The following is a 22,842-nucleotide window of genomic DNA, read 5'->3' as shown; positions in this document are numbered from 1 at the left end:
CATTTCCCTGTTACTAAGAAATGTCAGTATATTCACCCCTTTCTGGCCAGAGGATAGCCTCCTTTGCACAACGTAAAAAAGGTATGAAAACAATGACAACTAAGAAGCCATTTTAATACAATTATAATGGATTCTACATAAATTAGTGATTATGTTATGTGGGGGAGTTACAAAATAATACTTTGTCAGGATTATTTTTATAATTGTTCTGCATACAGATAGATGTTGCATCACACTCTCTCTTCAATTGTGCAGTGGAAAATTATAACAAAGTACTCATTATGTGAGGTTTTCTTTTTAGTCATTGACACTGGTCCAATTTAAGTTTGTTGAATACAACAAGTACATCAACATGCTAAAGTAAAAGCAAGTGAGAATATACTATACTCTCTGGATTTGTCTACCACACACAGATCTGCTTAAAGGATGGTAGTGGTATTTCAGCAATCCAAATAGATGTTTTAAGCCTTCAAAATAATCTAGTTTTCACAACCTATCTTTTCTTCATTTGTAAAATTTAATTATACACAGATATTGATTTTAATTGTAAGCATATCTAATGCCTTAAAAGCAAAGAAACCAAGAAATCTGATCTCAAACTGCATGCTGATTTAACAACTACCATATTAAAATATGTTATGGTGTAATTATCAATAACATCTTCATAATTAGTTCCGTTATTAACACTACATTTAAACAACATTAGAGTGTCCCCTACAGTTAATGAAACAGCAACTGACCTTTAACAACTCCATTTATCAGATCTTATAACTTAGCCAACCAAAATTTCTTGACCATATTTCCTTCTTCACAGACAAATGTACAATAGTGGATCAACTGCCACACATGTTATATGGTGATAGGTGCTGCATCTTTTTTTCAGATGCTTTTTAAGCACCCATCACCACGGTATCTGGATTAAGAGAATCCAGCTAGGTGAGAAAGGACTGCCATGTCCTCAAAAGTGAGGGTCTAGGAAAAGGAGAAGACAGTCATCTTATTTTCATGAGTTTTCTACAAACCCTCCCTCCAGAGATTGGTCAGTTGCAAATTTGGAATTTTTTTTCCTTTTGCTGGAGAATTTTTCAGCTTGGAAGGTTACTGATAAAAATAGTGATTATGCCCTAAGAGTTAAAATATCACGTTCTTCCTTCGTACCCAGTCCTGTACCTCCATCATCCTATTTTTTGAACTTCCGCGTATGCAATATTATTTACATCAGGGGTCGGCAACCTCTGGCATGCGGCTCGCCACGGTAAGCACCCTGGTGGGCCGGGTCAGTTTGTTTATCTGCCGCGTTGGCAGGTTCAGCCGATCGCGGCTCTCAGTGGCCGCAGTTCGCCAACCCAGGCCAATATCTCGATCATTAAGGGGCCCCACTGGTTGTTTAGCAGGATTCCTGCTTCTGATGTACTTAAAAAACATTTTATTACCTTTGGAGTTTTGGGCTAGCTGTTCTTCAAATTCCTCTTTGGCTTTTCTTATTATACTCTTGCACTTAATTTGGCAGTGTTTATGCTCCTTTCTATTTGCCTCACTAGGATTTGACTTCCACTTTTTAAAATAAGTCTTTTTATCTCTCACTGCTTCTTTTACATGGTTGTTAAGCCAGGGTGGCTCTTTTTTAGTTTTTACACTGTGTTTCTTAATTTGGGGTATACATTGAAGTTGGGCCTCTATTATGGTGTCTTTAAAAAGCGCCCATGCAGCTTGCAGGGATTTCACTTTAGTCACTGTACCTTTTAACTTCTGTTTAACTAATCCCCTCATTTTTGCATAGTTCCCCCCCTTTTGAAATTAAATGCCACAGTGTTGGCCTGTTGAGATGCTCTTCTCACCACAGGGATGTTGAATGCTATTGTATTATGGTCACTATTTCCAAGCGGTCCTGCTATAGTTACCTCCTGGACCAGCTCCTGCGCTCCACTCAGGATTAAATCTAGAGTTGCCTCTCCCCTTGTGGGTTCCCGTACCAGCTGCTCCATGAAGCAGTCATTTAAAGTATCGAGAAATTTTATCTCTGCATTTCGTCCTGAAGTGAAATGTTCCCAGTCAATATGGGGATAATTGAAATCCCCCACTATTATTGGGTTAATTTTGATAGCCTCTCTAAATTCTCTTGTTGAACATTTTAATCTAGACAGCTAAAAGTGTTTCTAAAAAATCATTTTCATCCTTAAATTAAAAAAAAATAGTGGCTATCAAAGAGTGTAGGCAAAACAGAAGACTAAACATTTAGAATATATTAAAAATCAAGTAAACCATGAAAAAATTAAAAAAAAAGTTTCCTCAGGAAGTGTCTATAAACTGAAAATTATGCCTATTTTATGCAAAGGCCGGGATTGGTGTTTCCTTGGGAAGCAGCCGGCACAGTACCCACTACGTTCATTGTGTTTGCACACAGATCGGATAATCTCTGCAGCTCATTTATGTGTGTGATTCTTTCCTGTTGATTTTTTATGTAAATGGGCATCTATTGTATGACCTTACAATGTTTAAATTTACCTATTGACAAAGATTCCTGAGGATACAGAAGGAAAACCTATTTTTCACCTTTGCTGGTGACTATTATCTTGGTATGACTTTTAAACATATTTTCAGTATATATGCATATCATCTCTACATGTATTTCACAACAATGTTAAGGACCAGAGTGACAACTTCCATTGAGACCTCACGTGATAGTCTTTGGTGAATTGTAATATACACCTTAGATCCATGTGATTTCTTTAACTCATTCCCAGCTCACATTAAGAAGTTTTTGGGTCATGCAAGTATTCTATAGTGAGTCAGAGAGGAGAAGTTTTATCTGAACAGAAGTAAAGAATTTCAAACTCAACTCTTCTCTAACTTCTGTGCCCCCCACCCCTGCAAAAAACAAATCTCCTGCATGTTATATATTAAATCAAGTACCCAGTTTTAATTCATTATAGTTCAGTTTTTTCCTTCTGAAGGTACGGAGAATTTTAAAATAATGAATGAATATTTCCCTTTTCTTTACATTGTAGAATCTGGGATGTAGAAAGTAAGGTTTCGGATATGAATGTATGTTACCATTCAAGAAAACAAAAAAAAATATTGAATAGCACATCAATATTTGAACTATTAAACAAATCATTCCTGGAAAACAATTTTAACATCAATAGACATACTGTACCAAGAACATTGTCCTGAAGTTATTCAAGTCGGTTAAAAATTCTTCCACCGAAACTTTTTTCAAATCAATGGCATAGTATCCCATCACGTTTTGATAGAGCTTCTCCATGTTCTCATGCATCCTGGTAAGTTTTTGGTAATGTTCTCTTGCATAAACTGCAAAGCTGTATATTACTGTTAAGGCTAAAAGAGCACTCAGTGAAGCTAGTTAGAGGAAATTATCATGATTTATCTACCTGTTCTCTGTAGCCAACTTTAACATTAAAAAAAACCTCTTAATTATCTCAGAATAATTTATTCATTTATTTCAAGTACAACACAAACTAAATCCCTAATAGTGTTTAATGAATACTTTGGTAATAGTGAACAAATAATATAAGAATGATCCTCAAATTTTCTTGATCATTTTTTACTTTGCTAATTCAATGAAACATTCTTTACATTAATTGTATACATGATGGGAATTGATAATAGGCAGTACGTAATCTGTTTGCCATATATTGTGTTACATAAAACAACATACCTCAAAGACTTCAATAGGAAGTGGGAGCTGCTTGGATCCGTTGAAAACAGGTCACATCTATTTGGGTGCCTTAGTATGGATTTAGGCATCCAGAGTTCAACTTTTGGTCATAATCCCTATTTATGATGGAAACTGTTTTGCAAGTATAGCAGGCTTGACGTGTGTGTGTGTGCGCGCGCACGCAAAGCTATATATAAGTCCCAGGTTTGTGGAAACAGAAGCTCTTTGGTTTTCTCTATAGGTAAAATGGGAGAATTTAGGTTGAGTTCTTACCTGCTGCGAGACAAATTTGCTTATGCTGCTTTCCAGCTCCCCCTGCAGAGAGTTATAATTTGCATACACTTTTGAGGAGTTCCCTAAAATAACCAAAACTGTATTATCTGGAGTTTTCCCATAATCCATACTCAAGAACTGCATAAAATGTTCTAAGAGAGAAAGTAGATGAGGTAATATCTTTTATTGGATCAACTTCTGTTCGTGAAAGAGACAAAGTTTTCAAGCTACACAGAACTCTTCTTCATGTCTGGGAAAGGTACTCAGGGTGTCACAGCCAAATACAAGATGGAACAAAATGTTTAACATAAGTAGTTAAAACATATTCTAAATGACCATTCAAGATGAAGTGGCCTAACAACACCTCCACTGGCTTGTTTCTAATATCCTGGGACCAAAAGGGCTATAACAACACGTTCCAAGTAATTCAGGTATGTGAAAGGGAACATGTCTAATAACTCATAGGAGCTATTCTTTGAGGGATATTAACCCCCCCCCAAAACAAACAAAAAAACCCATGTCATTTAACATTAATTAAGGTTGCTCTCATCAGTACTCAAAGCCATAAAAATAAGGAAATAGAAGACTGAGGATTAACACACTACACTGCAAATAGATACCAGCTGGCTAGGGCTAAGAGGAGTCAATGTTTGGGCTCTGGTTGCAGACAGAGCTTTGGGAACCTCCCACCTCGCAGGGTCTGAAAGCCCAGGCTCCAGCCCGAGCCTGAATGTCTATACCACAATTAAACAGCCCTTAGCTTGAGCCCCGCGAGCGCGAGTCAGCTAGCATGGGCTAGCCGGGGATTTTTAAACGTAGTGTAAACATACTCTCACACTAAAATGCCACAATGAATGTTGCCTATGCAGGTTTAATTCAGGCCTCGTGTATATACATTATGATATAGTCTTTAATTTCAAGATTTTTTTTTTTAAACACGAGAGCCCTGGCTCATTCAGTGCAAACGACGGATCTGCTCTGCTGATGAATCAGTGTTGTGTCACGCAGAGGGGGTCTGTTGGACCCCCTACTCATTTGTTGCAGATGAATGCAGGAAGAGAACCAAGAGTCTCATGGTTAGGGCAGATGAACACTGCCCTGCAGACTTAGATTCTATCTCTGTCTCTGCCACTAAGTTTCTGTGTGATTCTGGGCAAGTCACTTACAACAAACTTTTTATAGATAGTCACTTCTGCGTGTAATTAAAGGCTATATCATAATGCATACATACATAGGGCCAAATTACAGTTGCACAGGCAACCTTCTTTCTGGCTTTTTCTAACTTTAATATGCTTATCTCTGCAACCTTTTAATCCTTTTAAAATCCTTAACTTTGTATTTTCTACTTCAGGGGTAGGCAACCGATGGCACATGTGCTGAAGGCGGTGCACGAGCTAATTTTCAGTGCCCGGTTCCTCATCACTTGTCTGGGGGCTCTACATTTTAATTTAATTTTAAATGAAGCTTCTTAAACATTTAAAAAACCTTATTTACTTTATATGCAACAATAGTTTAGTTATATATTACAGACTTATACAAAGAGACCTTCTAAAAACATTAAAATGAATTTCTGGCATGCAAAACCTTAAATTAGAGTGAATAAATGAAGACTCAGCACACCACTTCTGAAAGGCTGCCTACCCCGTTCTACTTTTTTTTATTATTTAGTTTACTGATGACAGCAACCTCAACTAACATTAAACAAAGTTTGTGAATTTATTTATTTTAATATAATTTTTATATATGTGCTATTTAAATAATAAAGCATTTAAACATTTGATGACGTTGATGTATACGTTAACCTTCATATTTCAAAACTCATGGCCATGTTGACAAACTAAAAGCAATTAAACTGTATTCAAGCAAAACATGTTTTTAATGCAACTTCCTTCAGTTTTACTGCAACTTCTAAATGATACACAATTTAAAAAAAAAGAAAACCGAGTAAGGATTCATAGCTATAATTTCCCACCTTTTTTTTAAAAAAGGTAGATATTCAGAAAGACATACTGCATCATATAAATAATATACATAAAAAAGAGCTGTAATTTTGTTTTTTATTTTTGTGTAACTCTTTCTAAGGAAAGTAAGAAACAATTACCCTTTGAAAACAAACTTCACCACTTACACATTACAAACCCCAAAGAACACAGCGGGAGCTTATCAGAACCCAATCTGCTTTTGTTATAGCCCCTCCTCTGACCCTTCTTTGTAATAATGTTATGGTAGATTGAGGTAAATCAGTTAATAAAGGCTGCCATTGCCGTGACAACCAGGGCAATAGTGACTCTCCCTAAGTATGCAAGTAAACTGAAGGTAGATGAGTGGCTGAGTATTCTCTGATGTCAAAAATAGTACTGCTCAGGCAGTAGCAGGAGGCAGAAAATGAGCACTGCGTGGGGTGGTCAGGTTGTCTTGAGTAGCTCACAAACATGAGTACCAATCTCAGGGCAGATTGTTACAAACTAGGGCACAAACTCCACATTGGTGGTGTATTCTATACTTACATTTCACCAAATATCAAATGTAAACTCCTCAAGCAGTATAACAGCCTTAACATGGAGTCACAGACAGTCCCCATGGGTACTCCGGTCTATCTTGCCACCCAGGTAAGCTTGCCTTTGTGACAGATGGTCCCTTACACTAAAAATCACAATATTCAGCTAACTACCAGTCCCAGGAATGTCATCCAGGAAAGGATGGGTGGGTTCCCTGCAACCTGAGTCTGACTATTATCATTACCAACATCTTTGTAAAACCCTGGGGGCTAAGCGCAGGCCGAACTGAAGCATTCGGTACTGATAATGTTTCCTGTCCTAAACTAACCTCAGAAGTCTGCAGTGGCATAGTCTGATGGGGATATGGCAATATGCATTGGCTAGATCTATTGAAGAAGTCCCCCCAGGACAGGGATGACGCCATAGAAGCCAGGGTCTGCATCCAAAACTTCATTTTCTTCATCCACATGTTGAGCCTTCTGAGGTCAGGAATGGCTCTGATACACTCATGTCTGTTTTTGCACAGTGAATAGATGGACTAGAAGCTGGAAAATCTTTCTTCTGAGTGAACACTCTCCATCACGCCCACATCTAGAAGATGAAATATTTTATTCTGGACCAGATTGTGTTATATGGTGTCACTGGAACTGGGTGATTGGATGAAGAATGGGTGGGGTGGAGTCCTCAGCTTGAGGGAGTATCCCCGGCTCGCTATCTTCCTGACTTTTTTGTGGCTGATGAAAACCATTCCTTTAGGAGATGGGGGAAACTGCCCATTAGCTTCAGTTCTGGGCCTATACAATCTTTGTCATAAAGTAGATTTTTGGTGGGGAGGGGAGGTCTCACTAGATTTCCCCCCAGATCTCAAGTCCATTGTTTTTCCTTGAAGAATCTGTTGTCCCTTTGCTGGCATCTCCGAGAGGACAAAAAGTGCCTCCATCTGAATGCTGGTCTGTACTCTTTTCTGTGGGCATTTAGTGGAGCAGGGAGAGTCTGTTTGGATTTTGCTGCATTATCAGCCACCGCCTTTTCCAGCTTTTCTCCAAAAAGGGGGGAGCCTGCTGTCGCAACCCTATACATAGTTATGGCTCTGTATGGCCAATTGTCGGTCCACGGCCATCTTGTTCTGCTAAAAGGACAAGGCAGCCTCCATCTTGGACCAGGTTCTTGTTCCACAGGAGAGGGCAGAGACCTAATTCTGCCCAGCAACACCGTGGTGTCGTGTGCAACCCTAAGGTGCGGTGTGCAACATTCTAGTGCTGTGTGCATTTTCCCGCTCTTTTTGGCCTGGTCATCTAGGGGTCAGGCTAGTGCCTTGTGCAGAGATGCCAGTGTGCCGTGTGCAAATCCTGTTGGCGTGGGGGGCAACAGCTTAGAGCCTGGAGGGTGTAGGAGCCAGGGACCAATCAGATGCTGACACGAGTGAGTGAGACCCTTCGAATAAAACTAGGTTTCCCCCCAAAATTTGTGTGGAGTGTCCGCGTGTCAGCTGAAGGGCCTGATCAACCTTTCAGCCAGGGTCTCCTCCTGGTATAGCTAGCTCGTGTCGTGGAGTATCCACGTGTTAGCTGAAGGGCCTGATCAACCTTTCAGCCAGGGTTTCCTCCCGTTATAGTTAGCTCGTGTCGTGTCGTTTTGGATTCGTTGTCGCTTTGGATTTATCGTTTTGGATCTATTTCTATCAGCTCGTCATGCTTCTGGTGTCTGCTCTGCTGGTCAGCTGTGCCTGGAGTGCGGTATTTGCTTTCTAATTTCTGACAGTTTACTTACTTAGCTTCCTCTCTCTTTTTCCCCCTTCCTAACTCGGTACCAAGTGTGTATACAGTATATGAGAGTTGAATTATTGAGCTCATAATTGCACAGTTGTTTAGTTTGTATAGTTGTTCAGGGTTTTAGTAGATAGTTAACTATAGACTGTTTTAAGTTGTCTGAGTTACTGCTCTGTCTTTGTCTGGAGTGCTTGGTGCTAGGTGCTGTCTCCACCTGAGGATTAGCTGACCAAGGGGTTTCTGTCCCCGCGGTCTGTGTGAGTGGAACCTGCACAATCGCAGCCGCACCACACTCTGGGTAAATCCCTTAGTGTGAAAGCAAGGGCGGTTGAGGCAGTGGCCTGTGGGTCTCTTTTCTGTGTTGCACCAGGCACCGCTCTGACGAACCCGATTTCCATCTTGTGTAATTGGTGTGTCTGCCTACTCAGTGTGAAGCAGTGAGCAGTATAGATTTGTATTGTTAATGATTTTTGGGTGTGTTTGTATTGTTTAATAACATCCCAGCTAAGAATTGCCCCCTCCTCGGCCAACGTTGTAACTATCCCCCCAATAAACGCAGCCACTTGGCTTTAAACTTAATTCTGGTCCAGCCTGGTTTTTCCTCTCCCAATACCAAAGCTGATCGAACCGCAATCGGTTTCAGACACCTGCAAATGTGGCTGAACATAGGACCCGCTTACATTGTTCACCTGCCTTCCAGGAATGTAGCCAGAGGTGGCACCTGGCTCCTGAGCAGGAAACCATGGATCAGGGTGAGAACCTTATTGAGCCCATTCAGAAATCAGCTACAACTGCTGATGATACAGTTAGTTTCTTTAAAATGGAACCAAATTCAGGGTCATCTCTGTATTTAAAGGCTTTGAGATATTCCAGTCAGGACAGAGATGCTATTGCAAAGCAGGTACCTGCCAGAGATGCTTGGAGGATGGCAGAGGAGGCTTCAATGTTCTTTTTGAGAATGGCCTCCATCTTTCTATCTGTGGGTTTCTTCAGGTAGAACTCCCACTCCGAGGAAATAACCATATCCCGGACAATGACGTTACAGCGGCATCCACCTTCAGTATCTCAGTAACAGAGCCCTTTGGTTCTTGAATGTTATCTGAATTCACTCTTCTCAGTGTGCTTGCCCTTATCAGGCTTGTTCCATTCATCCCTAATCACTTCCTCAAAGGAGTAGTGAAGGGGTATTGCAGTTTCAGTGGAGGATTTTGAGGGGAGAAATGTATTCTGGGATTTACTCTCAGCAACTTGTTCAGGTTGGATTTGAAATGTGGAATAAACCTTGTTGCACGTAAATTGAAAACAACCACTAAAACACACCATTGCTATATTTTCCCCCTCATCGTGTTCAGATTCAGGATCAGACAGTTCACTTTCCCCAGTGGAGGAGTAGGACAAAGAGAAATCAGAGGACTTATCTCCTGGATTTTTTGTGTTTTTCCCTTTTTTGATTTTTTAACCCGTTGTGTGTGCTTTGGGAGTGTAGACTGTCTGCTGCCGCTTTGACGAGGCCTTTTGCAGCTTCCTTTTCTTAGGGCCTGAAGCTTTCTTGAGAGGTCTGACTCAGAATCGTCTCCCTCTGGGTTCCATTTGTCCTCTGGGAAAGGGAAACTCGTCCAAGTCCTCCTGGTCACCTTGAGAAGGAGGTGGGATGATTAGAAGTCCTGCTTCTTTCCCCACAGTGCTCATGACCCACTTTGTGGCAGTGGGAGGGAGGGGATTTGTGGCCCTGCAAACCTCCCCTCTGTCTTGCAGGTGTTCCCCTTGGACTTACCCTGATTCGAGTGGTCAAGTTCCTCTTCACTTCTCGCTGCTCTTCATGGGGGTTTCCTGGTCCACCTTTCCCCCATTAGAGTTGCGGCTGCTTGGGGGGGGCAGGAATTCCTACCTGCTTGCCTGCAGCCCTGGAACCTAGTGGACACAGACACAGGCTGGGCACAACTCACCATCTGCCAAGACTAAGAAAGCTGCCAAAGCATGATTTGGATTTAACTCTGTGCTTTCCTGGCTGCTCTGCCATGTCTGCAAGGGACAGAAAAGAGGGTGAGGAGATGCTGCAGTTGAGGCTGAGAGAATATTAACCGTGAGGAGTTAATTGATCCAGGGAGGAGAAGGAAGCCAGAAGAGATGGAGAACAGTGCTCCCCACTATCCAAAAACTGGGGAGAAACAGCTCAAATTGAAAAGGTAAGCGTATAGGCAGAGAACCTGGCAGCAAGTGGAAGCAGAGAGGTTGTGGAAGGAGCATGTGGTGTGAAAATGCTGATCCACCTCCATGAAGCCACAAAGAGGAGAGCTGCCCCAGTGTTCTTAATTGAGAGACATGCTGAGCAGTAGAATAATCAAGTTCAATAAATCCAACAGCGAAGAACATGAATACGTGTAGAAGGAACTTTTCACTATGCCTTATTGTGAAAAGAAAACACAGTACTTATATGTCTAAAAGCTAACATCAATGAGCTTTCAGTCAAGACTCATGGACTTGTCTCTCCTCTTCTGGAAGGCTAACATGAAATTATTCCATCAGTTTAATGAATTTTGCCTCCAAGTGCCTATTTATTAACACATTTTATAGCTGAAAAATTTCTATTGCGGGTTTCTGACAAACTGTGCTCCACAACAGAATTAGTTAAATTTAATGTGAATGTGATAGTAAAACAGCACTAGGAACCATTCTGGAACAATCACAGAGCTTCCTCTGAGAAGTGGTATATTGCTATGCATTTTGATATGGAGCGTCTCATGGGAGAAACTGAAAAAACAGTTTAGTACATCAGTAACCATTTTCTTTTGCATCTCATTTAAAAACAGAGTTCTGGGGAAAATATGTGCAGTGCTAGGTTTACTAATTGATATTGTTTCTTTATCACTGACAAAAGAAATATTACAAATATCAGTGAAATAAATTATCAATAAATGTCTTTAACCCATTCTTGCTACAAGTTATTTAAATCATTTAATTGGATTTAAAGCACTAACTAGCAGTGCAAAAAATTTTTTTTTTATATTAAAATTAAAATAATAATATAAAAATGGAATTTATACATAGATCCAAAGAATTGACTTGAAATACTTAGTGTTCCCATACATTTTATCACCTCAGGACGAGATGCAGAGGTAAAGTTTCTTAACTCCTTAAATGACTGTCTCTTGGAGCAGCTAGCCCTCGAACACACAAGAGGAGAGGCAATTCTTGATTTAGTCTTAAGTGGAGTGCGGGATCTGGTCCAACAGGTGAATATAGCTGGACCACTTGGTAATACTGACCACAACATAATTAAACTTAACATTCCTGTGGTAGGGAAAATATCACTGCAGCCCAATACAGTAGCATTTAATTTCAGAAAAGGAGACTACACAAAAAATGAGGAAATTAAACAGAAATTAAAAGGTACAATGCCAAAAGTGAAATCCTTGCAAGCTGCATGGACACTATTTTAAAAGACATCATTATAGAGGCTCAACTGAAATGCATATCCCAAATTAAAAAACATAGTAAGAGAACCAAAAAAAGTGCCACCGTGGCTAAACAACAAAGCAAAAGAAGCAGTGAGAGGCAAAAAGGCATCCTTTAAAAAGTGGAAGTTAAATCCTAGTGAGGAAAATAGAGCACAAACTGTCAAGTGAAGTGTACAAATATACAAACAAGAATTTGAAGAACAGCTAGCCAAAGATTCAAAAAGTAACAGCATTTTTTTTTAAGTACATCAGAATCAGGAAGCCTGCTAAAAAAAACAGTGGGGCCACTGGACAATCAAAATTCCAAAGGAGCACTCCAGGACAATATGGCCATTGCGGAGAAACTAAATGAATTCTTTGCATTGGTCTTCACGGCTGAGGATGTGAGGGAGAGTCCCAAACCTGAGCCATTTTTCTTAAGTGACAAATTTGAGGAACAGTCCCAGACTGAGGTGTCGTTAGAGGTGGTTTTGGAACAAATTGTAAACTAAACAGTAATAACCCACCGGGACCAGATACCTATCATTCAGTCAGTAGGCAAAAGTCGGTCAAGATAGGGAGCTATCAGAAGATCAGATCAGAAGAAAGAAACGTAAAACAGTGAAGAATAGCCAATAAGAAGACCTCAAAGGAGAAGCAGTTGCCACAGCAGTACCACTTACAGAAAAGAAGGAGCCTTAGAGAGCAGAGGGAGAGAAGAATATGGAGAGTAAGCACAACAGCTATAGTGTAAAATATAGATAGAAATAATATTAATGAATTTGTCTCTGTACATTTGGGTTATAAACGTGTGTTTTTTGTTATGAATTCTGTTCTATATGTATAAAGTTTAAGATTGCTGTCAGTGACTGCAGGGGACTGATCACTGCATGCAGAACACAGCTGCTTAGTATTGCTTTAACTCTATATTTATGGTTCAGGAACTTTTAACCTGTACCCAAGGGTTGTGTTAAGGAATTTTTGTTTATATTTTGATTTATTTGTACACAGACCAGTTATTGTTTTTGATGAATCACCAAGACACCCATAGTGCGATGATGCCACTAGAACATGATGTCCTCAGGACAATTCTTCCTGCATTGGAATCTGTCCCCAAAATAGCTGATTAATGATGGGATCCAATCCCACACCAGGACGGAGCTTGACTGTCAGCCATGGTGAAGAAGATTCTCTTGGAAAGGGGTTGGAATCCACAGCCATTCAAAATGACCAATCGCATAGCAGGCAGAATTTTGTTTTGTTTAGGTGGATCAACTAGTACTAAATACAGGGTTTGTTTTCTTAGGGGAAGATCTCCCTCAAGAATCTATGCAGAGGCTGTATTTTAAAGTTAGGATACAAGGCATTGTGATGTGTCTAGCTCTTCTAGCTAAGGGCAGAATTAACTAATGATAGAAAGAGTGTTTGGCCAGATTAACCAGTCAGCACTAGAGTCAGCAGGAAGAATGCTTCCCCTACAATACAGTACAGCCAAGTTCACCAATTATACCCAAGACAGGCTGAGTACTGTGGATATCTGTGGATGAATCTAACTTTGGGGACATAGTGTGGTCTGTCCTGTGTATGTGACCTCATGTGAGGTTGAAGGCTTGTTAATTAGGAATAATTTACTAATGAACTTCAGTCCTCTAATTAATTGCCATGGTTATACATTGTGGGCACAGGTTTCTAAACCTAATCCTTACAAGTTAACTACTGAGAAAGGGGCAATGCAACTGTAAATTTGCACCTAACATCCCAATTAGTGCTGAAGGTGACTGTGAGGCTAATATGCTAGTCCTGGTTAAGCCAGGCAGGTGTAGAAATTGGAAACATAATTTGGTAGGTAGCCAAAGCTCAGAAAACAACAGTAAAGAGAACAAGGAGTTAAAATCTGAGTTTGCAGAAATGCCACAGCCTGTGGATACAGAGAGAGGAAGTTGTTTTTTTGTTTTTTAAACAGGCAGGCTTTGAATCTTCACAACAGTCTTCTGTCATTTGTAAAACTCAACTATGATATTAAATGTAGTGGGGTTTATGTGCGTGATCTCTCTCTAAAAGGAAAAGGCAAGATTTTTCTGAGTACTGTGCTGGAAGGCTTATGGGTGGAAGAGGCATTTATGCATTTGACCTTTGAGAAAACTCTTGTTAGGGTGGATTTGTTTAAGAGGTTAGTCGAGGCCCATAAACAAACAGTGATAGTCCTCAAGAAAAAAAGTATTCTGCACAGTGCAATAATAGAAAGGGCCTCTGAGGAATCAGGGTATATATGCATTAAATATTCAGGTTGGCAATGGGAAGTTATTGCATTATAAGGTACATTGGATTATAAGGAATAGCCAGCAAGGACTTGTCAAGAACAAATCATGAGAAACCTAATTTCCTTTTTATACAAGGTCACTGCCCTAGTGTATAGAGGGAAGCAGTAGAAGTGACATACCTTGATTTCAGTAAAGCTTGACTCAGGCCCACATGACATTCTCCTAAGCAAACTAGGAAAATGTGGTCTAGATGAAATTACTATAAGGTGGGTGCACAACTGATTGAAAGACTGTACTCAAAGGGTAGTTTTCAATGGTTCATTGTCAAAGTAGGATGACATATCTAATGGGGTCCAACAGGCAGCATTCTAGGGTCAAATACTATTCATTAATGATTTGGCCAATGGAGTGGAGACTATGCTTATAAAATTTGCAGATGACACCAAGCTGGGAGACCTTGCAAGCACTTTGGAGGAAAGATCAGATTCAAAATGACCTTGACAAATTGGAGAATGGGTTTGAGTTAAACAAGATGAAATTCAATAAAGACAAGTGCAAAGTACTACACTAATGCAGGATAAAAATCAAATGCACCATTACAAAATGCGGAACAACAGGATAGGTGGTAGTACTGCTGGAAAGGATCTGGGGTAAAAGAGGATCACACATTGAATATGAGTCAACAATGTGATGTGGCTGTGAAAAAGTGAATATCATTCTGGAGTGTATTAACAGTAGTGTTGTATGTAAGATACAGGAGATAATTGTCCTGCTCTTCTTGGCACTGGCAAGACCTCAGCTAGAATACTGTGCCCAATTCTGGGAATCGCACTTTAGGAAAGACATGGATAAATTGGAGAGAGTTCACAGGAGAGCAACAAAAGTGATAAAAGGTTTAGACAACCTGATCTATGAGGAAAGATTAAAAAAAACTGTGCACGATTAGTCTTGAGAAAAGCAGACTGAGGAGGGGTGGGCTTATAACAGTCTTCAAATGTTATTTAGGTTAGATATTAGGAAAACCTTTCTAATCATAAGGGTAGTGAAGCACTGGAATAGGCTACTATGGGTGGTTGCTGAATCCCCATCATTGGAGGTTTTTAATAAGTGATTGGACAAACCTGTCCAGAATAGTCTGGGTTTACTTAACCCTGCCTCGGCACAGGGGGGCTAGACTTGTTGACTGGTTCTATGATTATGCACAGGTAGCAAAAGATCAGGAACAGACTGTGCACATAGGAGTATGAGGAGGTTATGTGGATTTGGTTCATGGTGTTTTGTGGTCACAAAATAGGCATGGCTCATACCCCCTTTCTAGTGACCATACACAAATGTGCTCAGAAAAGAGTATTACATATGTTTGTCATGTAGTCTCTGAAATGGATGCCCCAAATATCTGCTGGGGGTAGTAGGGGGGACTATGTGCCCTGTCATTAGGAAAGGGCAGAATTCTCAAGGTAAACAAGCCTTTTTCCAACACCTCCCACCCGAGTTTGTAGCCACTGGATTTAGCTTGCACTCCTCATTCTGGTGGAGTACCGGAGTCAACGGGAGAGTGCTCAGCAGTCGATATATTGCGTCTATACTAGATCCCTGCTGGATCGATCTCTGCCCGCCGATCCGGCAGGTAGTATAGACAAGCCCTACCATAGTTAAGGGTTTCATATTGCCTGTCAAGCTCTAGGTGCATACAAACATAAAACAGAAGTGTACAAAATCTTGAAATTGCACTTGGTCTCAACAGCTGTCATAAATGTAGGAGTTTATGTTAGATAGTTAGGAGTGTGAGTCAGATCCTGGGACTAATATAATCTGTGGGGAAGTAAAAGGGTTAATGCCTATAGATCTATTGGGAGAGAGACTTTGGTGCGTTGGCATATAAGTGACTAAATTGTCTTGTGCTTTAGCTTTGGATTCTTCCTGTTCCTGTACTACCCTGTTGCCTCAGTTGCCCAGAGTTGATCGGTTTTCTAGTTTATGTTGACCAAACCATAGTCAAATATTATTTGTGTCTTCTTATATCCTAAACTATTAGGTGTGATTGTTAAGGGTATTTAATAAAATTCTATTAAACTAAATTTAATGCTCAAGTCCTTTTCATTAGTTAAGCAATCAAAATTAAAAGAAATCTATGAAAGATGGTACTGGTAATCAGTAAGCAATTAAAGTTTGTTTTATACCCTATCTTTCTTATAGTATCGTATCTTGTAGATTTCTACACTCAGTGTTAGCCCAGAATTTTTTCAGACTAGTTTCCCCTTAATCCTATCATTTCTATTTGTATCCTTGTGTCTATTTGTGTCCTAACTATACTTCTCACTGTCTGGTAGTTCACCGGCATTGTCAACACCTTTGATATATAATGCCTTCCCTCAACCCTCTTCATTTTTTATCCACTATACAGATTGTATCAGTTTATATGGACATCTCTCTCTCTCTCTCTCACACACACACACACACAGAGAACTATGTTATTTTTTAAAGAGTGTGTTACCGTGCAAGCCATAATTTTGAAGCTTCTGACTTTTATGGGTTTAAGTTCTGAACCCTATTCTCTGCTCCCCCTAATAAATCATCATCTTGACTATCTTTATATTTATTCAGTGGATCTATCCAGTTCACTGAGCTGGCAATTTGATTTTGTATTAATTAATGCATATATTATTTAAAAAAAAAGTGTTATTTTACACTGAAACACAGATGCTATTAAGATGCAATTACTATGTAACAAGTGTTTTATAGAGAATAATTATTTAAATTTCACTGTCAAATTTTTATCCTAGTTACTTTATTTACAAAAAGAGATTTCTTAATAATTAATGAGCACTTTAAGTAGTTAACCAAGATTTTCAGTACTCAGGAATAGTAGTACACACTAATCCCACAAAGATCAAAACAGCCTACAAAATATTTGAACCAATTAAAATAGGTTTAGGCAGTTGATCAGTTCCATCTTTTTTACCATGAGAGCAGGTAGAATTTTGAACCATTAAAATCAATGTTCTCCAAAGAAACCCGTTTCTTTTCCCAGCATACTCCAATACAATTTCTGCTCAGAGAGCCCAATTCAGTAAAATATTTATGCATATGCTTATGTAAACATGGTTTAAGTCCATCACTATATGCAGTAGCAGCACTTAAGTATATGTCAAAGTCTACCTAAGATTCATTGACTACAATGGGACTTTATTGAATCAAGGTTCTCAAATACTCTTATTCACAGTCCCTATTCTCTGCTCCTCCTAAACATCTCTCCTTAATGCTTCCTTCACCCATACTTCCTCCTGCACTTGAACAGTTTTCATGTTATTCTCTGCAAAGTTGCTTTCTTTATCCTTCAAATCTGCTCTTAAGCCCATGTCTTCCTGGAATTGTTCCTACAGCGTTCTCACAGATAATCACCAGACCCTCCGTTAGCTGAACTGTTATCCTCTCTCATCTTGCCTTGATTAGAACTTGTCTAAATGGGAAAGTTTTTTTCAGAATATAGGCTTCCACTTTAACTATTCAAGAATAACTATTCTGAAAGAGTAAGTCCACACTGCTTTGTTTATGTGGACTTAAGCTACTTCCTTTTTGAATCACTATATCCAACACTTTTTCAAAATAAACATACAGCATTCTGGACAGTTATCATATGGAGAAATGTTCTGCTACTAGATGCTTTGCATTCAGGGATTTTTCTTGTGGGGCTCTGTCAGATACCTACCAAAAAGGCACTGGAATTTTCGCACCTGGGGTCAAACTATAAATTCCCATGATACCTCTCTGGTCATCCAGTAATTCATGAGCCAGTGCCATATTCAAACTGCTGAACACCATGAGCCTGAGCCATTAATACAAACAAGCTAATGAACATGCATTGGCAATCACACAACTGGATGGCTTTGGATGACTTGGGAGACAGGTATGGTGGTGCTGCAGTGGTGATACAGGATGAGGAGGATGAAATCAAGCAGTTTCTGTACATGAACTTTTTCTGGAGTGGCTTCATTCAATAGACTGCCACTTCTGGGATCAGCCGATTAGCACTGAATGGCTGATCAGGATAATAACGCAGAATTGGGATAATCAGCAGTGGTAGCAGAAGTTCAGAACTCTATGGCTCTGATCTTGCAATTCATAGTACCTGGGAACACTGCTGTACCTGCATGCGTGAATTGCAGTATTGGCCTATGTTTATAAAGTACAGTGAAAATTTAAGGTCCTATCATAGAATCATAGAATCTCAGGGTTGGAAGGGACCTCAGGAGGTCATCTAGTCCAACCCCCTGCTCAAAGCAGGACCAAACCCAACTAAATCATCCCAGCCAGGGCTTTGTCAAGCCTGATCTTAAAAACCCCTAAGGAAGGAGATTCCACCACCTCCCTAGGTAACCCATTCCAGTTCTTCACCACCCTACTAGTGAAAAAGTTTTTCCTAATGTCCAATCTAAACCTCCCCCTCTGCAACTTGAGACCATTACTCCTTGTTCTGTCATCTTCTACCACTGAGAACAGTCTAGATCCATCCTCTTTGGAACCCCCTTTCAGGTAGTTGAAAGCAGCTATCAAATCCCCCTTCATTTTTCTCTTCTGCGGACTAAACAATCCCAGTTCCCTCAGCCTCTCCTCATAAGTCATGTGCTCCAGCCCCCTAATCATTTTTGTTGCCCTCCGCTGGACTCTCTCCAATTTATCCACATCCTTCTTGTAGTGTGGGGCCCAAAACTGGACACAGTACTCCAAATGAGGCCTCACCAGTGCTGAATAGAGGGGAATGATCACATCCCTCGATCTGCTGGAAATGCCCCTACTTATACAACCCAAAATGCCATTAGCCTTCTTGGCAACAAGGGCACACTGTTGACTCATATTCAGCTTTTCGTCCACCGTAACCCCTAGGTCCTTTTCTGCAGAACTGCTCCCCAGCCATTCGGTCCCTAGTCTGTAGCAGTGCATAATAGAATGGACTATTAATAATATAATGCAGGGTATTATGACAGGGAAAAAAAACAACAGAAAAACAACAACAATGGTCCAGAGCTGTTATCCTGCACAAAGTGAAAAAAGATCCAAATGTATACTATAGTGAATACATCTTCATAAGTTTCTGGGTAAACTGATTTTATTCCAGTCTGTCATAACCCTACCTGTATATACTAATGGTACACAATCTACTTATATACCTGGTTGTGTGCAACCATGGTAAATTAAATGACTGCATAGTATGGGCACACATAATTCCAGTTTGCAAAATTCTACAGGTTTGAGAGATTGTCCCTATAGTAAAAATGAGAGTTTAAGTAACGAGGCTTTTCTATTCAAGCCAATGAAACCATTCATGGTTCAGGTGATAAAGAACCATAGGAAGCTGTGGGATATGCAGTTGCAACTCCCAATATTGCACGACACTGAATCTTTCATATTTGTTATATAATGTTGCACAAAATGAATACAAACTCTATGCTTTCTAAATGTGTACCTACCAGGATTTATCAATTAATTTGTCAAAGAATTTATCTGATGAATTCGGCAATATTTTCAAGCTTTTTTCCATTACTCATCCATTTTCCATTACTCATCTAGTATCTACCCATGTATGATAATGCCACAACAAATGCATATACATACACAGCAAGCAACATAACTTTACTGCCTCACATATGCATTCTTTCCTAAAGTATGCAACAAAAATTATATACAATTTGTCTGAATACCAAACCATGTAACAGTCCCATATCAAGAAATCATATACCTGTGTTCTAACTTGCATATTTACCTGCATACTTACCCACAAATTTACCTATAAATACCCATTTAAAAACCACAAATTGCTGTTCACTAAGCTGTGATCTAAAAATATTTGCTCATTTAAATAACTAATTGTGCATTTTTATAAAACTAACCCAGTATTGATTAAAAAGTTCAACACAACAATTTAATATTTTAAAGGTTATTGTTAATGAATTAAATATCTAAAATATACATCCATAATACAAAGTCCTAATCTAATAACCTTCCACAAATACAAAATTAGAAGGACTTAATTATTTAAACTAGTTTAAATAATTAAATAAACCAAGTACTTATTTAAAATCTTCTTTACAAATCCATATAATCTCTATTTTGAATATAAAAGAATAGTTTGCTCAGTCTGACTTTTTCCTAGCATATGCATGAATGGATTTATTATTCTAAGTCTGACTTCTTTGACATTCCTAATTAAACAAACAAACCATTTTAATAAATTATTGTAATTGCTTTTAAACTAATATACGTAAAATGAGCAGCAAACTAGCACAATCCAATATATAAGTGGAATATTTATAATTACAGACTTTGTCAATAATAAAGTGCACCAACTGTGCACATATCTGACTTGCAAGAGAAACAAGAATGCTAATCAGTTCATTAGAAGCTTCTAGGTTGTGATATTTAGCGACAGGATGTAATAGCTGACTTGTCCATGGAGCATAATTGTACTCAGGATGAAAAATTGTTTCCAACAAAGCACCATCCTTCCTGTTTCAGATTTCCTGCTGGCTGCTTTTTATGAGCAGCATACCTTTCAAGACATAAGCATCATTCAACTTCCTCTGTCATAGAAATAAAAGTAAAGATAGGTCCAAACTTCATCATGCTGTGTAGGATTATCTAACCTTTACATCAAGCATCCTTTGCTTTAGTAATTTATTGTGGCTCCTGTTTCCCTGAAAGTGAGCTTCTTTAATTAGTGTGCTCACAGGCATTACCAGAAACCATATGCAAGTCTATTGTTCCTAAATTACTGCCTGTCTACAGCGAGAGTTAATAGGTGAGGCTAACTACTTCAGTTAATAGTGTTTACTGATCAAAACAACAGTTAAAATGTCACATTTGGATATTCTAATATGGGAAAATAATTGGGAAAAATGATCATGACATGTTCTTTACCAACAAATTTATTCTAATGTCAAACAAGACTAAAACAGTCCACAATATATATGATTTAAGGCAGGGATCAGCAACCACTAGCATGCGGCTCGCCAGGGGGCCGGGCCAGTTTGTTTACCTGCCGCGTCGGCAGCTTCTGCCGATCGCGGCTCCCACTGACTGCAGTTTGCCATCCCAGGCCAGTGGGGGCGGCGGGAAGCTGCAGCCAGCACATCCCTCGCCCGCACCGCTTCCTGAAGCCTCCATTGGCCTGGGATGGCGAACCACGGCAAGTGGGATCCACGATCGGCCGAACCTGCCGATGCGGCAGGTAAACAAACTGGCCCAGCCCGCCAGGGTGCTTATCCTAGCGAGCTGCATGCCAGAGGTTGCCAACCCCTGACTTAAGGGGATCAAAGAATATGCTACTCCTGTTAAAATATAGTATTTTAATTGCTTCTCAGAGTAGCAAACATCGCATTGGTGTCTAAATTATTAGTGGTCTCAAGGATAATGCTTTTTAATATACTGACTTATCAAATATTCATAATGTAACACAAATGTATCAAAATACATTATTCTTATCAAGGATTTATTTTAATCAATACTAATCCACCCAAAGAAAAGTAGCATGATTCTACTTCATCACATGCTTGTCTATTCTCAGGAGCTCAGCCACCATAATAATGGGAGCTATATAAAATCCTATTTTGTATTTTATGCCATTTTAAATTTGCTAGGAAAAGGTTTTACAAATAAAAAACCTCCCCCATTTCCCTGTTTCCTCAATAATTCTCACATTCTGATTGCTTGTTTTCCTCTTGCCACGTTGTATATGTCACATATTCCCTATCCACCACAAGTATCTAACACCAAACCCATTTGTTCCATAAAGCCAGCACCTCTAACAAAACATTTCAGTACATTAACTTCTAGCTTAAAATTATTCTTGTTCTTGTCGCTGTGGGAGAAACTCTTCTGAATGGGAATGAAAGCAGTGTTATCCCTTGAGTCTTCAGACACTGAAACAGTAGCTCTTTGAAGGTGTGAACTACACCAATTATCTCCATGGTTAACTCCAAAGCATAAACACCATGTTAGAATTGTCAACACAGTTAACTATTTCCGTGTTTATCACTTTAACAGAAACTTCCAACTAATGTGAGTTTTTTAGATAGAAACAAATGCTTCCCATCCATTTTCAGTTTAAAGTGAATGGCTGAACAGAGGAGCCTTGCAATGCTGTCCGTCTTGCCCTTGAACCTCTGAATGAACTCTTACACAATGGTGTGACGAAAAAACGGTTACCTACCTTTTCGTAACTGTTGTTCTTCAAGATACGCCAACATGCACAGTCAGCAGAGATTTTCGCCTTAGTGGTATCCATAGGGTCAGCTGTGGGTGAAGGAGGATATAACATTGAAGAGGTTGTTGGACTCCTCCGCTAGCTTCTTGACCTCCAAGTTCAGGCTGGTAGCCACCCTTTTGAGCAGGGCCTGGTGCTCCTTGAATTCGTCGGGCGGGAGGGGGAAGCTGTTTGTTTAGGTGGGGCCTGCTACCACTTTGTCCAGCGACAACGAAGATGACTGCACAGCAGAGGGAAGGGGTGGCTTCCCCTTGCTCATTTGGGGACGGATCCTTGGGCGTCAGGGTCCACTCTGTTGCCCCTACATTGGATTCGGCAACGTGTTCCAACTTAGGTGCTGGCTGCAACTTGTCCAATGCAGCCTGGGAGGAATGGTACGAGTACGGGACCAGCATAACAGGTACACCCCATGGGTTCCAGTACTGAGTGGGCTATTGCCCGTGCCTCCACACTGCTGCCGCAGGAGTCGCACCGGTCTTGCAGGCTGGTGGTGATTCAACTTCTATAGGCGAGGGGCTGAACTCCACTTCAGGCTCAAATCACTGCCCTTCTGGTGACGAGGGCAGCGCCATAGATGCCTCAGTCTGTCAACTGACCCTCGTTGGCAATCGGTGCTGCGACCAGGAACAATCCTGCACTGGGAGTGTGGGGGGGGAAGAGACCGC

The 22,842-nt window shown here is 40.0% G+C and overlaps 1 protein-coding gene across 4 annotated transcripts in view; it reads right to left on the bottom strand.

Annotated features, from left to right (window-relative positions):
* Positions 1-22,842, bottom strand: part of DIAPH3 (diaphanous related formin 3) — a 509,860-nt gene that overhangs the window by 158,358 nt on the left and 328,660 nt on the right. For all 4 annotated transcript variants that reach the window (XM_045012145.1, XM_045012154.1, XM_045012162.1 and 1 more), the window contains one exon: positions 3,158-3,322. In XM_045012145.1, coding sequence (XP_044868080.1) covers positions 3,158-3,322 — 165 coding nt within the window. The remainder of the gene's footprint in view (positions 1-3,157; positions 3,323-22,842) is intronic.

This window comes from Mauremys mutica, chromosome 1, assembly GCF_020497125.1.
Source record: "Mauremys mutica isolate MM-2020 ecotype Southern chromosome 1, ASM2049712v1, whole genome shotgun sequence".
Taxonomy (NCBI): domain Eukaryota; kingdom Metazoa; phylum Chordata; order Testudines; family Geoemydidae; genus Mauremys; species Mauremys mutica.
Note: the sequence above shows the minus strand (reverse complement) of the source record. Positions and strands in the feature narration are given on the sequence as shown.